The sequence below is a fragment of the Hyla sarda genome, chromosome 1 (genome assembly GCF_029499605.1).
Source record: "Hyla sarda isolate aHylSar1 chromosome 1, aHylSar1.hap1, whole genome shotgun sequence".
In the NCBI taxonomy this organism is placed as follows: Eukaryota; Metazoa; Chordata; class Amphibia; order Anura; family Hylidae; genus Hyla; species Hyla sarda.
The window spans coordinates 285,993,907-286,015,061 of NC_079189.1; the positions used below are offsets into that span (position 1 = coordinate 285,993,907).

A 21,155-nucleotide genomic window follows, 5' to 3' on the forward strand; every position below is an offset into this window, starting at 1 on the left:
TTTTGCAACATCTGGAGGGCTACAGCTAGAGACCACTGTATAGTGGTCTCAAACTGTACCCTCCAGATCTTGCTAGGCAACTCCCCGGCTTTCGTAGGATCCAGCCGCACGTCGCCGCCCGCAGCCTTCGGATGGGCAAGTGGATCTTCCGAGCCGGTCCCCCCCCCCCCCCATCTGTTATTGGTCGTCGCTTCTGGTGACCAATAGCAGGGATAGGAGGGGTGGCATCCCTGCCACCTCACTCCTATCCCTTCATGGGGATCGTAGGTGTCTTAGACAACCGCGATCCCCCTTATATTCTTTGTCACCATAGACCCGTAATGACCCGGAATCACGCAAATCGCAAGTGTGAATTCACTTGCGATTTGCCATGATCGCCGACATGGGGGGGGTCCCCTGGGCGTTTGCATGGGATGCCTGCTGAATGATTTCAGCAGGCATCCCGGTCCGATCAACGCGCGGAGGGGGGCCTGAAGTACCAGGGTGTCATGACGTAAGCGTACGTCAAGGGTCCTTAAGGGGTTAAAAGGATGCAGTTACATTAGTGATTTACAGATGACAGGTCCCCCAGTAGTAGTTTCCCCAGTATATAGGTTCCTTAGTATGTAGGCCCTCTTTAGTTAGGCATACCCACCTTACCTGCAGTCACTGACATTCTTTCCTCTACCTCCATGGTCACAAGCTTCATGCCTGCGGTCACTAGAGACCTGCAGTGTCTCCTCCTTTCTGACGCACATGCATAGGATGACGTTACTCATTCTCCACACGTGTGTCATAAAGAAAGATGTTCAAGGCCCATAGTGGCGGCAGGCATGAAGTTGTATGCAGCCATGAAGATAGAAAAAAAATGCTGGGGGAGCTGGGAGAAGTTGAGTATCTACTGGTCCAAACTAACTATTAAAGGGAAACTTTATACTGGGGGCACTATATACTAGGGGAACTGTCATCTGTAAATCACAGAATATAACTGCAGTGTATTCGCTTATATGGTCCTTAGAGACTGTGTAGGACTAGTATTTACCACCATATTGGAGGGGGGGGGGGGGTCGGTGTACGTACAGTCTTATTAACAGCATTGGGATCGTTGGGTTTGTGGTTATGGTGTATTAAAAAATTCTCAACCCAACTCAAAAAGAAAAAAAAAAATACGCCTACGCCCCTGATCTCGTAATAATGTCACACATATATTAATATTGAGTTTATAAAGTGATATCAAGCAAAGTCACTAGAAGTTAGCTTTATTAACCATGAACTCTTACCATCAAAATTACATAAAAGACATTAAAAAGAGGTATTCCAGGAAAAATTATATTTTTTAAAATATTATATCAACTGGCTCAAGAAACAGATTTGTAAATTACTTCTATTAAAAAATCTTAGTCCTTCCAATAATTATCAGCTGCTGAAGTGGAGTTGTTCTTTTCTGACAACAGTGCTCTCTGCTGACATCTCTGCTTGTCTCGGGAACTGCACAGAGTAGAAGAGGTTTGCTATGGGGATTTGCTTCTACTCTGGACAGTTCCCGAGACAGGTGTCATCTGAGAGCACTTAGACAGAAAAGAACAACTCAACTTCAGCAGCTCTTAAGTACTGAAAGGATTACATTTTTTAATAGAAGTAATTTACAAATCTGTTTAACTTTCTGGAGCCAGTTGATCTAAAAAAAAAAAAAAAAAAAGTTTTTCCTGGATAACCTTTAACCATAAAGAAGTGCACAATATTAGTAACTAGATCACTTCATCATGCAGATAACAAGATCTGACTTAGGAAAGATCAGTGCAATTGTTGTAGCGTTAACCCCAAAACTTCTATGGTATTTTCTCACAAGAGTCCATGCTGGTAGATTCTAATAGAACTTGTGGAATGATATCTGCACCTGCACTAATTCTCTATCTCAGTGTCACTTGTGGTTACAGTTTGCTCTAGTCCATTACAGTGGCCATTTTTTATGCTTTGGTGGTGAAAGCCATTAACTTGACCAGTCACTTTCTTACTGGAAATGGGACAAGTTGTTGAGATTGAGCTGGATGTCTTCAGACTCATAAAACTTCTTTGCATCTTGTGCTCCAACATCATATGGTTCTGAGGTGGTAGACCCAAGCATGCCCTGATTACAAAAAAAAAAAAACAGACAATGTTAGAGAATGCGGTAGACGTGACATATAACAAAGGAAAAACGGCAACTCCCAGTAGGGGAACCCTACCTTTAAGAATATTATAATCACACCTTTACAAAAGGGACATCAATCGGGGCACTGGACCAAGGACAGCAATATACACAAAATTCACAGGGAATGATATTTTATTGGTAAAAGATGCAACACATACACAAGCGTTTCCAGACTGGACTGGGTTCTACGTCATGCCCAATTTTGCATCATATAAGCCTGTGTTGCATCTTATCAATAAAATACCATTCCCTTTTAATTTTGTCCTTTGTACAGTGCCCTGATGGATGTCCCTTTTTCCTGGGATATGTTGCCTTTCCTGCCTGCAGATTAGTTACCGGTGACCAGCTGGCTGCAGACTCCATTTACATATGCTTATAGCTGTTGTGCCCTGAGCAAAACACATCTTGGGAAGGCATTTCCTCCTGACTACCTACACTAGATGCGCACCTTTTTTTGCTATTCATTACTTTCAATCATCTTTAGTCTTTGGGTCAGTACGATTACAGTGGTACCCATTACCTTTTTGTTTTATTTTTCTACTTGGTAAAATGGTAACTTAAATGCTAAAAAAAAAAATTCCCTATTTATTTTTCCATATAAAGGGATGTATGGGGGCTCAATTTTTTATTGTTATCTGTAGTTTTTTTTTATACTATTTTTTGTGTAGATTGAACTTTTTGACTGGCCAAAAATCAGCAAAGTTTTTTTTTCCTTTTCCCTGGTTCACTGTGCAGTTTTGAGTGTCCTATCTAAACTTGTAAACAAAAAAGGGAAACATATCCAGTGTATAGAATTGTCCAAGTTTTATCTGAAAAATGGAAAGGGAAGGAGGAGATTTGAATTTTTATTATGGGATTTGTTTTAAAATGTTTTTACACTTTTTAATCCCCCTAGGGGACTTGTGTGAGCAATTAACCGATTGTTCATACAGAGCCATTACATTGCATTGATCCATTAACCCCTTGGGGACCAAGGGTTTTTCCCATTTTGTGCACTTTTGTTTTTTCCTCCTCACCTTTAAAAAAAATCATAACCCTTTCACTTTTGCACCTAAAAATCCATATGATGCCTTTTTTTTGCATCACCAATTCTACTTTGTAATGACATCAGTCATTTTACCTAAAAATCTACGGCGAAAGTAAAAAACGGCATTTTGTAACTTTTGAAGGCTTCCGTTTCTGCGTAGTAAATTTTTCGGTAAAAATGACACCTTATTTTTATCCTGTAGGTCCATATGTTCAAAATTATATCTAATATAGGTTTGATTTTGTCGTACTCATAACTACATGCACGAAAATGAAAATGTTAAAAATTGTCCTTTTATGACTCCTAGAACTTTTTATTTTTCTGCATATGGGGCGGTATGAGGGCTCATTTTTTTGCGCCGTGATCTGAAGTTTTTGCAGTACCATTTCTGTACTGATCTGACTTTTTGATCACTTTTTATTTCATTAAAAAAAATGAATAAAAAAGCGACCAGAAATACGCTATTTTGGACTTTTGAATTTTTTTTGGGCATACGCCATTGACCGTGCGGTTTAATTAACTATATATTTTTATAATTCGTACTTTTCCGCACACGACAATACCACATATATTTTTATTTATACTTTTTTTAATGGGAAAAAGGGGGGTGATTCAAACTTTTATTCACTTTCACACTTTTTTTTTTTTTCTGCAGAGTTACATAGCTCCCATAGGGGGCTATAACACTGCACACACGGATCTTTTACACTGATCACTGCAAAGCCATAGCTTTGCATTGATCAGTGTTATCGGTGCTTGACTGCTCCTGCCTGGATCTCAGGCACGGAGCAGTCATTTGGTGATCAGACGCGCAGGATGAAATTGCGAAGTCCCGATCAGCCTGACTGAGCTGCCGGGAGCATTTTAGTTTCGCTTTAGCCGCGGCGATCAGCTTTGAATGCCGTGACTAAAGGGTTAATAGCGCACAGCACTGTGATCAGTGCCGCATGCTATTAGCCACGGGTCCCGGCCGTTGTTAGAGGCCAGGCCCGACCCTCCTCTAACCCGCTATGACGTTACAGAAAGGGAGGGGGCTAAGGGCGTACAGGTACGCCCTTGGTCCCTAAGAGGTTAATGACAGCCATGAAGACCTAATAAAGGCCTAAGACTGCCATGAAACCGTGTTTAAGGGTAAGGTCACACGTGTTTTGCTGCGTATTTTGCTACCCAAAGACTTAAATGGGTAGGAAAATATGCAGCAAAATACCCTAAATGTAACTGTCAGCATTGTCGGTAACTTTTAAACAATTAAAATAGCCGGCATTTGAGATGGCCGTGCTGGCTATTGGCAGAGAAAGCAGCCAGGAGCCACAAAGTATGGAGGCGACTGCTTCCAAGCTCGCTCCATACACCCTAAACACCACAAATCATGTACATGAATGATTGGTTGTTAAGGGGTTAAATGCACACCAATGTAAGGCTACTTTCACACTGCCGTTGCTCCCCGTAGAGAACTGCCGTTGGTTACTTTTTTTTTCTTTTTGACTAAATGCCGTTCACTTAACAGAACGGGTCCCGGCGGCTCCCATTTAGTATTATGGGGCACCAACAGCAGTGTGAAAGGGGACTTATGAGTGTTTTTTCAGTGATCAAGAGCTTCAAGCTATAAACTGTAAATTTTATAGTGGACATCTGAAAATGTCCCATCTGCTTGCCACATATGAAACAGAACAAAAAATATAGTACATTAAGTACCTTAGGATGTTCTCAATGCAGTTTCTCTGTCTGAAAAGTGCATTAACTACTGGGGTTCCCGCTGGCACAAGTGGGGCTTTACAAAGGAAGCTGAGAATAGAGAGGACACTGTGAAAAGTCTGGAAGTCTTGGTCTTTTTCAGTGCAGAAAGTAATCCTTTGACAGATTTCAGTGAGGATCGCTAGGTCTAGAATAATGGGACTAGCAAGAAGGGAATCCTATAAAAAACAAAAAACAAAAGTGGTTAATGCTTTCAAATGAACCATTACAGTAATGGGGAAAGGAAATAACTATTCTAAATGATTATGAACACTCGGGAAACTCAGAGAAATAAAAAAGGTAATTTTGAAATGTGTGTGTGTACTGTCTGAAATGCACAAAAAAAAACAAAAAAAACACTAGACTAGACAATTGCTGTTTCAGCAGAGTGGTAAAGAGATTTGACCATTTGAAGGGGTACTCAGTAGGAAAAGAAATGTTTCCAAATCAAGTGGTGTCAGAGGTAATTTACTAATCTGTATAACTTTCTATCACAAGTCTTCCAGTACTGCTGTATGCTCTAGAGGAACTAGTTATCTAGAAAGTAGTTCTTTCTAGTCTGACCACAGTGCTCTCTGCTGCCACTTTTGTCTGTGGAAGGAACTATTCGCAGCAGGAGAGGTTTCCTATGCTGATGTGCCCCTGCTCCGGACAGTTCAGTCACAGACAGAGGTGGCACCAAAGAGAACTGTGGTCAGACTGAAAAGAACCACACAACTTTCTGGAGCATACAACAGCTGATAAGTACAGGAAGGCTTGGGATTTTTAAATAGCCATAATTTACAAATCTGTATACATTATATATCTGTATACTTTTACTCAAAGGCTTGAACCCCAAATATTAAATCCTGATTGGATATTAGTAGGGTGAGAACTAAAGACCCCTTTAATGGTCCTTACTGCATTACTATTTTATTTAGCCTGCTCCGATACCCCCTCCCCCTTACTGCTGTTCCCATAATGCCCAGTCAATAGCGTACCTACACTTTGGCAAACCCAGGACACTTGCCTTGGATTCCCTGACGAGTGAGCTCAGCTCTCAGCTGTATGCACATATGGTTGAAAGAGTGTAGACTGTGACTTAAGCCTGCACTGAGGAGCAAGAAAGACTCGGCCAGCCTGTACTGCAGAGATTACTGTGTGGGACATGAGGCAAGCCTAAATTTTTCTTCTTTTTTTTTGATCCTGGCATCCTTGGGTGGGTGGGGCTGACTAGTACCCATAGTACCCCAGGCCCTGCACATTACTGGAAAAACAGATCCACAGTTTAGCAAGACAAGGGATCACTGCAGCACACCAGCGTACCTAAGATACACTGGTGTGCTGCAGTGTACCCTTGTCTATGTATGCTACATAGCTACCTGGCTACCAACCTACCTATATAGCTACCCACCCGGCTTCCTACCTGGTGTTCATGCAGCCTTATACTTTATACCTTTATCGACAGCACAACCCTTTTACAATGTGAGGCCAACAAACAATGATGTTTAAACCTATACAAACAGAGTTAGCTCATTCGTCTGCAGATCGCTGGGTCCATTACACTAGGCATTTATTTGCCTGTTCGGCCATAAGCACTCTGTGTAATAGAACTTATCTGACTAGAACACTCCCTGAGGTAAGAACGTAAACAGTCTTAAAAAGGACTGCTTTAATATCCTGAATAAGGTATACATGTGTCTAAACACAAATCCATATTTTGTTTATTTTGTTATACTGACATGTCCTAAAGCAACTGCAGATACTTTATATAAAGTATTAAATAATGATAAAAGGTGAACAAGACAAATAAAAAAAAAAAGGATTTACCTCACAAGTGTTGTGAGTAACAATGGTGTTGGTTCCCCCCATCATGATTTCGGATGTATACTCATCCATTGCTCTTTTACTGTCTCCCACATATGGGACATATTTAATAACCACCTAGAAACAGAAGTAACATGATAAACATACAACATTATCAACTGTTAAATAAATATATAAAAAATAAAAATCAGCCTACAGCTGGTATCATGTAAAAAGAGAAGATGTTAGGTGCCAGACACTTGACATTTTACCACCTAACAACCCTGAACAAGATGCAAATACACAAGTAAAAGGGCAGAAACAACTGACTTGGGATATGGATTAACATGGAGTATTACTTCAAGTGGTCCAGTGGATCCCCATCTTTTACTATCATTGTATCAGGACTAGAGAGCACATTTTGTCTGACAGGACATGATACAGGACAAAGACAACAGAAGGGTCTGGTAAGTAAAACTACTCACACAGTGGTCTGGTTTTTCATTCGGTCCATATAAAATAGGGTTTGACTCGACCATGTCATCCACCACATTGCTTTTGGAAATCTCCTTTGAGCGGAACTGCTGAGGAGCAGAAAGATTCTTCCCATCATTGTTACCAAGGTGGTTGTAACTCACAATAGACACAGTCTAGATTGATAAAAAAAAAAAAAAAATGAATAAATGAGATGTACAGTGGGTTACTTTTAAGACAATACTCTTCTTAATGTAAGGAATTCTATCTATTTATTGATCACATATCTACATATTTTATGTTAACAATATTTAGTCATTTAACAGTTTATTTGCAAAGCAAATCTATTTTATAGGAAATTCACCCCTTAGCGAACACCCACTTATACGTAGCATCACCATGTCGCTGCAAGGTTGGATGTCCAGAAGTCAGTCACAACTGTACATACACTAGAGAGAAGGCAGAAGCAGTTTTTAACCCTGCCTCCTTCATTGCTGTATACACCATGCTAAATGAAGTCTATTAAAGATGAGCGAATCGAAGCTGACAAACCCAAATTAGTTACGAATTTCACGAAATATTTGATTTGCAACGAATGCGAATATCACCGCGATTCTATCGCACAAATCGCTTCATTAAACTCCATTTACTACGGTCCAGGCTCCAAGGCATCTAAAATGGCAGGTCCACATGTCAGTACATGGGGTAAGGAACGCTGGTAAGGGAAGTAGGTGGGATGGCCATGAATCATATGCAGGATGCAGCCTATCAGCAGCCAGTCACCCCTGTGATGCCAAAGCCCTATATATTCGCCAGCCATTTTGCGGCTCGTCATATTCATTACACTGCTTAGAGATAGGACGGACATCGCAGTGTGTGCGTTACACAGAAAAGCTTGTTGCAGCAGCGTTTCACTTCTGTGTCACCTCAGCCTTCTGTAGGACACAGAGCACAGCGTTTTTGCACAGAAATGAATTCTTACTGCAGCGATTAACCCCTCAGTCACTGAACAGCATTGTATTGCATAGAGGGGCAGAGAGCTGTGTGTTGCCTCAGCTGCAGAAAGGTTTTCAGAAGAGGGAGAAATAATTTCTTAGGGCAAATCTGTGTCTTTGTTCCACAACTGGTCTGCTGTATAATCCATACCTAGCAGTCCATTCCTAATAGTGTTTGAGAGAGAGTCTTTTTGCAATTTTGGGTTTAGTACACATTGACTGTGCGCTCCAGCACTGTTGTGTACTGCTGGTGCTGAGGGCAATATATAATTTTTGGTTTTTTTAGCGCATTTTTCTGCCCTCATAAGTGCATACCACATAACTACATCTAAGTGGTGTATTATTTTGTACCTGTTAATCTGTCAAGGGCCTATATACTGTGAAATGACAGCCAATAATACACACCTGCTGCTGTTCAATACTGTTTTAAGCGTAGTGAAGCGTATTGTACTTCCCTCATATACACAATAAGTAGGTCAGGCAGAGTAGCGCCAGGATGTGCACAGTTCAGTGGCCTAAATTCATCAGGCGCAGGCAGAGGTCGCAGCAGAGTAGGGGTGAGTGGCAGCCGGAGTCGCAGCGAGAGGTCTGGGCTTCTGGTGTCAGCTGGCAAGTAATGTCTCGACCAGCAACCATGATTGATCGGTTCACTCGGTCATCCACTTCATCCCAAGTGACATCCGACACCCCAGTCAACAGTAGGTGGTTCCTCAGACTCAACCCTCAGTTGGCATGGCCCTCATGTTGCTGCTGCCACCTCAAGGCTCTCCAATTGTGCTACTCTATGGTCTCCTCATGCTGATGCTACCACCTCCAGGCGCTCTCATTGTGCTGCAAGACATAATTAAGGTGCTGGTCCCCAGTTTCAGAAATTCCTCTGCATTAGGGTGACTATCAGGAATCCTGATGCTGCTGCTGCCACCTTCACGCTGTCTCATTCAGACACTATATGGTCTCCCCATGCTACTGCAAACTCCAGCCAGCCAGCCACTATATGGTCTCCTCATACTGATGTCATCTCCAGACGCTGTCATTGTGCCGCCATGTGACTCCTTGTTAAAATTTGGTCCTTTGTACCCACACGCCGGGGCCCGGGACACTAAGACTTGGGAGTTGAAATTTCAATATCCTCAACTTTTAAAATCTTAAATTACTATGGTCCCCTCATGCTTCAGCCAACTCCAGGCTGTGTCATTCAGCCAATATTTAGTTTACTGATGCTGCTGGGCGTAAAAATGTTAAATGGTAGAACTAGCTACCATGAATCTTCAATTTAAATTTCAAAATTAATCTTTTAATCTTAGGGATTGTGAAGCCCTAGTGTCTACTCATGCTGCTGCCAGCTCCAGGCTGTGTCATTCAGCCACTATATGGTCTCCTCATGCTGCCAACACCTCCACTCTGTGTCATTCAGCCACTATATTGTCCCTCATTTACTATTCTAAACCCAACTGGTTTTGTCAGTTTTTTTGGCGCATCTTTGTCTGCGACATGTTGCAGACATCGTGCGCCAGTCTGCGCCACGATGCGACATTTCTTTCCGATGGACCCGATGTGGATTCTCCCAAACCCGAAAAAGGGGCGTAACCCGACATTTCTGAGCTTTCCCACGTATTTATAAAGGTTTCCAACCCGAATTTGTTGAATTGTTGTGGATTTTTTTCCAAACAACTCAGAGGAGTTGGAAACCAAAACCAACAAAACCCACGTGCGACAAACATAATGCGACATATTAAATACCAGTGGAAAAAAAGCAGTCGGGTAAGAAAGCAAGATAGACTTACAACCCGATTTTCTAAGTAAATGAGGGCCATTGTGTCCTCATGCTTCAGCCTCATTCAAGCTGTGTCATTCAGCCACTATATGGTCTCCTCATGCTGACAACACCTCCACGCTGTGTCATTCAGCACTATATCTCCGCATATTGATGCCACATGCAGGCTCCGTCATTGTGCCGCTCTGCGGCAGTGATTCTAAAAGGGATGCCTGTAATCTGCATGTCATACTGAATAACCGTATTATTTCACTACCCCAGCACATACCATATGCGTGTTATAACAAAGCAAAAAGTGTTCTACACCCCTATTGAGGCTCTCTGTACGCCAGAAATAGCAGTTTTTTTAATATAGATTTGCCGTGAATAAATTTGGATTAAAACAAATTTTTTCTGTTAATTCGGCCGAATCGAATTTTTCAAAAGTTCGCTCATCTCTAAAGTCTATGTATATAATACTGGTAGGGCTGGTTCCTATATCTTTAGTACTCTTCCAGTAGTCATGTGATTTGTTACACTGTATCAGAGCAAATGGCCAGATATACATCATGATTTGTGGTTCCAAAGCACGGAAACACGGTCAATTTTCAAAATGTCATGGTGACAGATCTGTGCTCAGACAGGTACACAACAGCCCAAGCGTAGATAATTACATTCAGGTTGTTTGCCAAAGGTATCCAGGCTTTGTCTCAGACTGCTGTAAGCCACATCTGCCCATTCTTCAACCACAATTTCAACTGAACTAAACAACAGACAATACTTAGCAGAATACATTCGGTCTATTTAAGGCAAGAGGCACACTGCCGATACACCATAGTACACATTAGATTACAGTATCCCACTGTATACCAATTACATACTCCAAAAAGGTGACATGAATGGTGCCTGATATGTGGTTATTGTTGTAGGGTGCAAACCTTGGAGAATAAGGCAGGAGCTGAGAAAGAAATGTTTAGAAGCTCTCTTTTCCACCAATGTCTTAAACAGTCATGGCCTTAAATGTTGGCACCCTGAAATTTTTCTAGAAAATGAAGTATTTCTCACAGAAAAGGAATGCAGTAACACGTTTTGCTATAAATTTATTCCCTTTGAGTGTATTGGAACTGAACCAAAAAAAGGAGGAAAAAAAAAGCAAATTGGACATAATGTCCCAAGATTCTCCAAAAATGGGCTGGACAAAATTATTGGCACCCTTATTTTTTCCAAAGGGTGTGCAACCAAATATTAACTGAAATCAGTTGATTCCTATAACCATCTATAAGCTTCTTACACCTCTCAGCCGGAATGTTGGACCACTCTTCCTTTGTAAGCTGCTCCAGGTCTCTTATTGGAAGGGCGCCTTTTCCCAACAGCAATTTTAAGATCTCTCCACAGGTGTTCAATGGGATTTAGATCTGGACTCATTGCTGGCCACTTCAGAACTCTCCAGCGCTTTGTTGCCATCCATTTCTGGGTGCTTTTTGACATATGTTTGGGGTCATTGTCCTGCTGGAAGACCCAAGATCTCTGACACAAACTCTTTCTGACACTGGGCTGTACAGTGCGACCCAAAATTCGTTGGTAATCCTCAGATTTCATGATGCCTTGCACACATTCAAAACAACCCAAAACATAATTGAATCATTTTTCACTGTAGGTACTGTGTTCTTTTCTTTGTAGGCCTCATTCCGTTTTCGGTAAACAGTAGAATGATGTGCTTTACCAAAAAGCTCTCTTGGTTTCATCTACCCTCAAGACGTTTTCCCAGAAGGATTTTGGCTTGCTTAAAGGGGTACTCCGATGTTTTTTTTTTTAAATCAACTGGTGCCAGAAAGTTAAACAGATTTGTAAATTACTTCTATTAAAAAATCTTAATCCTTCCTGTACTTATTAGCTGCTGAATACTACAGTGAAAATTATTTTCTTTTTGAAACAGCTGTCTGCTGACATCATGAGCACAGTGCTCTCTGCTGACATCTCTGTCCATTTTAGGAACTGTCCAGAACAGCATATGTTTGCTATGGGGATTTCCCTTTGGACAGTTCCTAAAATGGACAGATGTCAGCAGAGAGCACTGTGCTCATGATGTCAGCAGACAGCTCTGTGTTTCAAACGGAAAAGAATTTCCACTGTAGTATTCAGCAGCTAATAAGTACAGGAAGAATTAAGATTTTTTAATAGAAGTCATTTACAAATCTAGAAGAAGAACAGAAAAAATTTGTTGCAGCTCACAATTATACACTTACCGAGGTAACTGGGGTACACACTATACCTTGGTGTGTTAGAAAGGTACAATAAAAAATAGCAAATTACCCCAACCTCAAGGTAGGTGTTAGTATAAATTACAATAAGACCGTGCTTCAATTATTCTATTGGTTTATTAAAAATAAATAACAGATTCCCCTCTCACAGGGCCCTTGTGGGAGAGAAAAATGAATTATAATACAATAAAATACAATCAATACGCCACTGGATTGCTATAGTAATTGCTGGTTATATTGCAGAATAATGTTTATTAAAAAATAGCAAGGCTTTGTAGGGTGAAACAGTCATTGAAAATGTAACAATATCAGTCATAGCACTGCTATAGTGTCTCTGGTGAAATCCTTCTACATCAATTGTATCAAATAATATAAACAGATTGAATTCTTTTACCAGTTCCTTTGATGCTCCATTCAGCGATGTTTACTTAACTACAGATGCACTTGCAGAGAGTAGGTGCTGGCGTGCACCAACGGCGGCTGGTCCTGACGGCGCAGGGCCCGGGTGATGCCACCCGATGGAGTGTATGCAGAGCCTCGTGGTTTCGGCGTCTGACGTCACAGCTGATGCGGGCTGTTGGAGCTATGACTGGTTGAGTGGAGGCTTGGATGTAGGTAAGCGCTGGAGATGGATTGCTCGTTCAGACCTAAAGGTGCTAGCCGGATGATAGCTGTCCAGAGACGTTCACCAGTAGATGTAAAGCAACAAAAATCCTTTTTGCAATAAGTGGTGGAGATTTAAAAGCAACTAGACGTGTTTCAGGGTACTAGTGTTATCCAACCCTTTCTTCAGTAGTTCTTCTGACTACTGAAGAAAGGGTCGGATAACACTAGTACCCTGAAACGCTCTAGTTGCTTTTAAATCTCCGCCACATATTGCAGAAAGGATTTTTGTTGCTTTACATCTACTGGTGAACGTCTCTGGACAGCTATCATCTGGGTAGCAACTATAGCTCTGAACGAGCGAGCCATCTCCAGCACTTACCTACATCCAAGCCTCCACTCAACCAGTCATAGCTCCAACAGCCCGCATCAGCTGTGACGTCAGACGCCGAAACCATGAGGCTCTGCATACACTCCAACGGGCGGCATCACCTGGGCCCTGAGCAGTCAGGACCAGCCGCCGTTGGTGCACGCCAGCACCTACTCTCTGCAAGTGCATCTGCAGTTAAAGGGGTATTCCAGGCAAAACCTTTTTTTATATATATCATCAACTGGCTCCGGAAAGTTAAACAGATTTGTAAATTACTTCCATTAAAAAATCTTAATCCTTCCAATAGTTATTAGCTTCTGAAGTTTTCTGTATAACTGCTCAATGATGATGTCACGTTCCGGGAGCTGTGCATGATGGGAGAATATCCCCATAGGAACTGCAGAGCTCCCGGGACGTGAGTTATCAGAGAGCAGTTAGACAGAAAACATCAACTCAACTTCAGAAGCTAATAACTATTGGAAGGATTAAGATTTTTTAATAGAAGTAATTTACAAATCGGTTTAACTTTCTGGAGCCAGTTGATATATAAAAAAAGTTTTGGCCTGGAATATCCCTTTGAGTAAACATCGCTGAATGGAGCATCAAAGGAACTGGTAAACGAATTCAAACTGTTTATATTATCTCATACAATTGATGTAGAAGGATTTCACCAGAGACACTATAGCAGTGCTATGACTGATATTGTTACATTTTTAAGGACTGTTTCACCCTACAAAACCTTGCTATTTTTTAATGAACATTATTCTGCAATATAACCAGCAATTACTATAGCAATCCAGTGGCGTATTGATTGTATTATAACTCATTTTTCTCTCCCACAATGGCCCTGTGAGAGGGGAATCTGTTATTTATTTTTAATAAACCAATAGAATAATTGAAGCACAGTCTTATTGTAATTTATACTAACACCTACCTTGAGGTTGGGGTAATTTGCTATTTTTTATTGTAATTTACAAATCTGTTTACCTTTCTGGCACCAGTTGATAAAAAAAAAAAAAGTTTTTCACCGTAGTACCCCTTTTAAGTTAATTTTGGCAAAATATAGTCTTGCTTTTTTATGTGTCAGAAGGGGGGGGGGGGGGTCCTCCTTGGTCTCCTGCCACAGCATTTCATTTATATGTCGACGTATAGTTCACGCTGACACTGATGCTCCCTGGGCCTGCAGGGCAGCTTGAATAACTTTGGAACTTGTTTGGGGCTGCTTCTCCACCATCCGGACTATTCTGCATTGACACCTTTCAATTTTTCTCTTCCGTCCACACCCAGGGCGATTAGCTACAGTGCCATTGGTTGCAAACTTCTTGATAATGTTGCGCACTGTGGACAAAGGCAAATCTAGATCTCTGGAGATTGACTAGTAACCTTAAGATTGTTGATATTTTTCCACAATTTTGGTTCTCAAGTCCTGAGACAGTTCTCTTCTCTTTCTGTTGTCGGTGCTTAGTGTGGCACACACAGACACACAATGCAAAGACTAAGTGAACTTCTCTCCTCTCTCCTTTATCTGTTTTCAGGTGTGATTTTTATATTGCTCACACCTGTTACTTGTCCCAGGTGAGTTTAAAGGAGCATCACCTGCTTGAAACAATCTTTATTTTTCCACAATTTTGAAAGGGTGCCAATCATTTTGTCCAGCCCATTTTTGGAGTTTGGTGTGACATTATGTCCAATTTGCTTTTTCCCTCCTTTTTTGGTTTAGTTCCAATACATACAAAGGGAATAAAAATGTGTATAGCAAAACATGTGTTACTGCAATCCTTTTCTGTGAGAAATACTTCATTTTCTTGAAAAATTTCAGGGGTGCCAACATTTACGGCCATGACTAATTATATTTGTGTTTAATACACGTTATTGCTTCTTTTTAATGTTTTACTGGAATGTTTTCTTTAATGTGTCTTATTGTAGAGGAAAAATGGGGAAGGTACACTCACACACACACACACACTTAGGTCTACATTACCTTCAATCCAGCACTGATAAGAAAATCCACCAGAACAGACTTTATCTTGGTCTGCCCAGATTTAAAGTCATCGCCACCGATAAAGACGGAGTGTCTGACAGCAAGTTCTATCGCTCCAGGAACAAATGTGTTTTGAGGAGAACCATTGATATAGGCACAGCCTTCTAAGATACTGGCCACTGCAAACATTGTGGAAGGAGAGACCTCAAGTCCAAGCTGTGTAAGTAAAGAAATCGGAAATAAAAACATGGCGTTAAAGTAATGCAGCGACTCAATGCATGATTTCATCTTAATATGGCAGATTACAGTTTATGACCTAACAACTGTGTAGAAATCATCTTTATATCTGTACATCATAAAGGATAGAGAGGAAAGTTCAGCTGTAGATGTTCTAGAGCAAAAGTAGTGTAAACCTTATAACCTTGTCATTGCGTAAGAAGCAAATGTATTAACAGATTTCCTTTAAGAAGTCAAATGTGTAAGTGAGTCCAGAGGTCTATGCAGAGGAGAACATTGCTGATGAAACCTGAACCTCAGGAAGGAAATGCAGAGACTTTAACATGAATGGTGTCATCACGCTGAACCAACCAGATATGTGAACACTACAAGGTGATGGGGAGGAACTAATCTGCTTACATAAGCTCTCCCCCTCCCTCTTAAGATTTTGTACAGGCAATGACATTTGCCTCAACAGTGTAACAGTGCAGTTAGTTGCCCAGTGACTATATATTTATGACATCCTTACTATTTTTACCGTGTGACATTCATAAGTATTTCCACTTAAGTTATATCCAGATTTTGACATATGACAGATAAGGCATTATTTTCCTTGTGTTTAGAATTTTTTTGTTCATAGCCTTTTTAACCTCTTAAGGACGTAGGGTGTATGCCCTACGCCCAGTCCCGGTTTTTAAAACGGGGTCATGCCGTGACCCCCCGTCATACCGGGTCGGTTCCGGCGGCTAATGATAGCCAGGACCCTGGGCTAATAGTGTGCGGCACCAATCGTTGTGCCGCGGGCTATTAACCCTTTAGACACGGTGATCAAAGTTGATCGCCGCCTCTAAAATGAAAGTGAAAGCTTCCCGGCAGCTCAGTCGGGATGATCGGGACTACGCGATTGGAGGTCCCCTTACCTTGCGCAATTGACTGCCTATAATACTGATCCATGCAAAGCTATGGCTTTGCAGGGATCAGTGTAAAAGATCAGTGTGTGCAGTGTATAGCCCCCTATGGGAGCTATAACACTGCGAAAAATAAAAATAACTGTGGGAAAAAAAAAGTTAAAGGTCATTTAACCCCTTACCTAATAAAAGTTTGAATCACCCCCCCCCCTTTTCCCATTAAAAAAAAAAAAATAATTAAAAAAACAAACAAAAAAAACTGTAAATAAAAACAAACATGTGGTATCGCTGCATACGGAAATGTCCGAATTATAAAAATATATTGTTAATTAAACCACACGGTAAATGGCGTACGCGCCAAAAAATTCCAAAGTCCAAAATAGCATATTTTTGGTCACTTTTTATATCATGAAAAAAAGAACACTGTGCAAAAAATGAGCCCTGATACCGGCCCGTACGTGGAAAACTAAAAAAAAAAATTATAGGGGTCAGAAGATGAGAATTTTTAACGTATAAATTTTCCTACACGTAGTTATGATTTTTTTCAGAAGTAATACAAAGTCAAACCTATATAAATAGGGTATCATTTTAACCGTATGGACCTACAGAAGATAGATAAGGTGTCATTTTTACCGAAAAATGTACTGTGTATAAACGGAAGCCCCCAAAATTTACAAAATGGAATTTTTTCCTTCAATTTTGTCGCACAATGAATTTCCTTTCCGTTTCGCCGTGGATTTTTTGGGTAAAATGACTAATGTCACTGCAAAGTAGGATTTTATGTCTAAAATTGAGTTATGATTTTTAGAAGGTGATGAGGAAAAAATTAAAATGCCAAAAACAGAAAAACCCTATGTCCTTAAGGGGTTAAAGTCTAATGTAGAAGCATGCTAAAAAATATCCACTCAAATTTTTGAGTGCAGCATGCTTAATACAGTATATCAAACTGGTCCTTCTGTACTTTTGCTTGTAGGTATGGTGAATTCATGATTATATGACACTACACAACACTAACATTATACAAAGCTAATCTGTGAGGCGTGCACTGTTTAGGTGTTTTTTTTGTTTGTTTTTGTTGTTTGGAACAATTATCAGGCTCTCTTCACTTTGTTGGGAAGAGAAAACTGCTTAATTTAAAATATTAAAACTAAAGCACTTACTAAATACAAATGTACAGTGTTGAAAAAACTGTAAAATGCATCTGGCCTCAAAAGAGCTTGTGGCCTATCAGGAAAATCCTATTTAGTTTAGTGCGGGTAATACTGCTGTCAGTTTCCCTTTAAAATGCCATGTGCCAAATAAAAAGCCTTAAAATTTTGGTGCACTGCTTCTGCCTATAGTAAGCCAACTAACAGTAAAAAACAAACTATACAAACTCAGATCAGAAAGTCTACAGATTATCAAACAGCCTGAGCCACTGTGATAAATCTAGTGCATTTGTAGTATAAGAAAGAAAGGTATTTTTTTCCAGTGGTGGGTCTCGAGACTGCGTCAGTGACCCTCATTTACTAAGAGTGGAGTGTACGTTTCTTTGTGGGTTTTAATTCCCTACAATTTATTTTCCACGGTATTTACTAAGCTTTACCTACATTTTCCACTTTCCCTACATTTTTCTTTTTACACATGCTCTGCTCTATGAAACACAGAAAAGAACTAGGGAGCAATAGCTACTGAAATTAAATACACTTTATTACAATTTGATAACAGGATAACACACCGGAATTAAAATCCAACAATGTGGAAGGCAGTTATGGCAGTACAGTGTATGTAGTTGAAGGGTTAACACTTGGGAATGAATCCTACATATCCATAAACATACTGACATTAGGAGAGGATCATGGTATCTCTATAATAATATGCCTAGAGTAAAGTGCACTGAGTCTTTGTGGACCAGTGCTAAACAGTTTTAAAGTGCATGATAGAGTTTTATAAGGATCACCTTCCCATGTCTATAGTGCCAGGATCTGCCTATCCAAACGCACGTTTCCTCTAATTGACTTTCTCAAGGGACGTAAACTATTTCCCTCTGACTTTCCTTTATATATGCTGTCCCCATCTGTGTTTGGCGCCGTTTGCCAGCGGTGGACGCCATTCCGGCGCATGTGCCGGGGGTCTGGGCGCACTTTCGGCCACAACATCTGCCGCATCGCAGCGTCAGAGCTCAGGCCCGGAGAACGTCATCTCCGGACCCACGGAAACCTTAGTAAATATGTTGGGTTTTTGTGAAAATGTCGGAACATTTACGCACGTGGCGATACCACATATGTTTATTTTTATTATGGTTACATATTTTTCTTATAAGGAATTTGGGAATTAATTGGGTTAAAGGGGTTAATGTGCGTTAGGGGACTTTTAGGAAGAATCAGTAGATTCCCCATACAGATCAATGTCGTTTCATAGAACAACATTGATCTGTGTGCTCTGTGCTGGATTGATAAAGCCTGGTCCTTCCAGGCTTTATCTCATTCTCAGTGCAGTAGCCACAGGACGTGAGGTAAGCCCTCCGGCTACTTCAGAAGTGGATCAACCCCCGTGGTCACGCTGCTAAAGGTTAGAGTTCTCTTTAGACGTCGCTGTCCGCTTTGACAGCGGCGATCTAAAAGGGTTAATAGCCGGCCATGGCAAACGCTGCATGTCGGCTATTAACCGCGGCCCCCAGCTACAGGAATCAGCTGGGAGCCGGCCGATATGACACTGGCTCGAGTTGGGAGCCCGCGCCATACACTGCTTTCCGGCTCAGGACGAGCCGGCTCATCCTTAGACGGCAACCGGTTAAGTAAGAATTAGACAGCTTTAGGTAATACTTCTACGATGTCTAGTCTGAACAATCGTTACACCTGGTAACTCACAATAGCACTCACCTCAATGGCTTTCAGCAAGTTATCAGCAGTATCATTAACCCCAGGGATGAGATCACAAAACCTCTCTGTGTTTGCAGTCCATAATACAATCACCTTGTCTACTCCACTAGCTCTCTTGAAATCTTGGATGTCTTCACGGATTTTCTGTACCTACATATAAGATGAGAAAAAGAAAAAAAAGTACTGATAAATGTAAAAGATAGATAATGGAAAACAAAGTGTTTGATGTTCAATGAACTTCCAACAATTGCCCAAAAGGATGGGAACTGGGGTAAAGCCACAAAACAATACTGAACCCTGTTAGCGCCAAAGGACCACAGTGTATAAACTGCCCTTTATTGTGAACCCTGTAAAAAAATGTTTTATCTTTATTAGTACACAGATATATATCAATTAAGTGGGATTAAAAGTACAGGTCCCTCAGTTAATGTCCAGTATATTTGTCCTACTCTCGAGCACTACAGTAGTGGCATCTGCCTACCCTTATGTGTGTGTATTCCCCTCAGGTATTAGTTTAGGCTGTCCGAAGATGCCACTACTGAGATGAGTATGCAGGATATTAACTGAGGGACCTATACTTTAACCCCTTAAGGACCAAGCCCATTTTCACCTTAAGGACCAGAGCATTTTTTTTTTTGCACATCTGACCACGGTCACTTTAAGCATTAATAACTCTGGGATGAATTTGATTCAGAGATTGTTTTTTCATGACATATTCTACTTTAACACAGTGGTAAATTTGTCACTACTTGCATCATTTCTTGGTGAAAAATGCAAAAATTTCATGAAAAATGGGAAAATTTTGCATTTTTTCAAACTTTGAAGCTCTCTGCTTGTAAGGAAAATAGACATTCCAAATACATTTTATATTGATTCACATATACAATATATCTACTTTATGTTTGCATAATAAAGTTGACATGTTTTTACTTTTGGAAGACATCAGAGGGCTTTAAAGTTCAACAGCAATTTTCAAATTTTTCACAAAATTTTCAAAATCGGAATTGTTCAGGGACCTGTTCAGTTTTGAAGTGGATTTGAAGGGCCTTCATATTAGGCTGCTTTCACACTATGAGCATTCATCCATTATTAAACGTCCGTTCTCTGTGTAAAAACGGATTTATAATAATAATGGATGAAATAACGGGTGCTAACGGATGAAAAAATGTTAATCCGTTAAGACCCGTTATAACATCCCTCATGTATGGCACCTCTGCCTACAGACTCCCACAGCCAGGACTACTACTACTCCCATCATGGAACAGACTTGTTCCATGATGGGAGTAGTAATTCCCTGGCTGTGGTAGTCTGCAGACAGCTGGGGAGGCTACATTAGTGTTTGTACTACTACCCCCAGTCTGTTTCATGATGGGGGTTGTAGTACAGGGGCTGAGAGATTGATCCCACCAGGTTTCACTTCTGCGACCCAATGCGAACAGAAGTTATTAAGCAGGGGAGCGGGCGGCAAGCTCCACAACCCTGCGATGAATGGTGTGTTTGAACTTTCATTGTTAAATCCCCCGCGGGGAGCCCTGAGTGGACGGTCCTTAAGTACCAGGGAGCCAGGGCGTACCTGTACGCCCTTGGTCTATAAGTGGTTAAAATATATATCCCTTAAGGGAGATTAAGACCGTGTACTAAAAAATATATACATTATTTTTAGGGGGGGGGGGGGGGGTCATAATAAAGTGGGTTTATTCCCCATGGTTATTTCAGATTAACAGGGTTCAGTCTTGTTTTAATGTTTCATGAGACCCTGATCACACTATAGTCATATGCTTCATTTATAATGTAGCCACAACAGCTATGAACCATTAGCACTGGAAGGATACCAATGTATCACTAAAGACACCACTGAACAATAGAGCTCATAATGTTTTCAGCATTTTGTCTTAAGAACAGCGCCACAGACTACACTACTCGCTGTAAAATCACCCAATCACTGGATAGTTAAGGGAAACATAATTGTGTACAGCAAAAAGTACAAGCAGTAGCTTTTTGTAGATCCCCATTACAC

At 40.8% G+C, this 21,155-nt stretch overlaps 1 protein-coding gene across 1 annotated transcript in view; it reads right to left on the reverse strand.

Moving 5' to 3' along the window:
- Positions 1–1,222: 1,222 nt before the first annotated feature.
- ISYNA1 (inositol-3-phosphate synthase 1) overlaps positions 1,223–21,155 on the reverse strand; it is a 31,097-nt gene continuing 11,164 nt past the window's right edge. Inside the window, exons 6-11 of the mRNA XM_056574381.1 lie at positions 19,139–19,288; positions 15,154–15,369; positions 7,202–7,366; positions 6,741–6,854; positions 4,893–5,110; positions 1,223–2,107 (exon numbers count right to left, since the gene is read on the reverse strand). Coding sequence (XP_056430356.1) covers positions 1,882–2,107; positions 4,893–5,110; positions 6,741–6,854; positions 7,202–7,366; positions 15,154–15,369; positions 19,139–19,288 — 1,089 coding nt within the window. The 3' untranslated portion in view covers positions 1,223–1,881. The remainder of the gene's footprint in view (positions 2,108–4,892; positions 5,111–6,740; positions 6,855–7,201; positions 7,367–15,153; positions 15,370–19,138; positions 19,289–21,155) is intronic.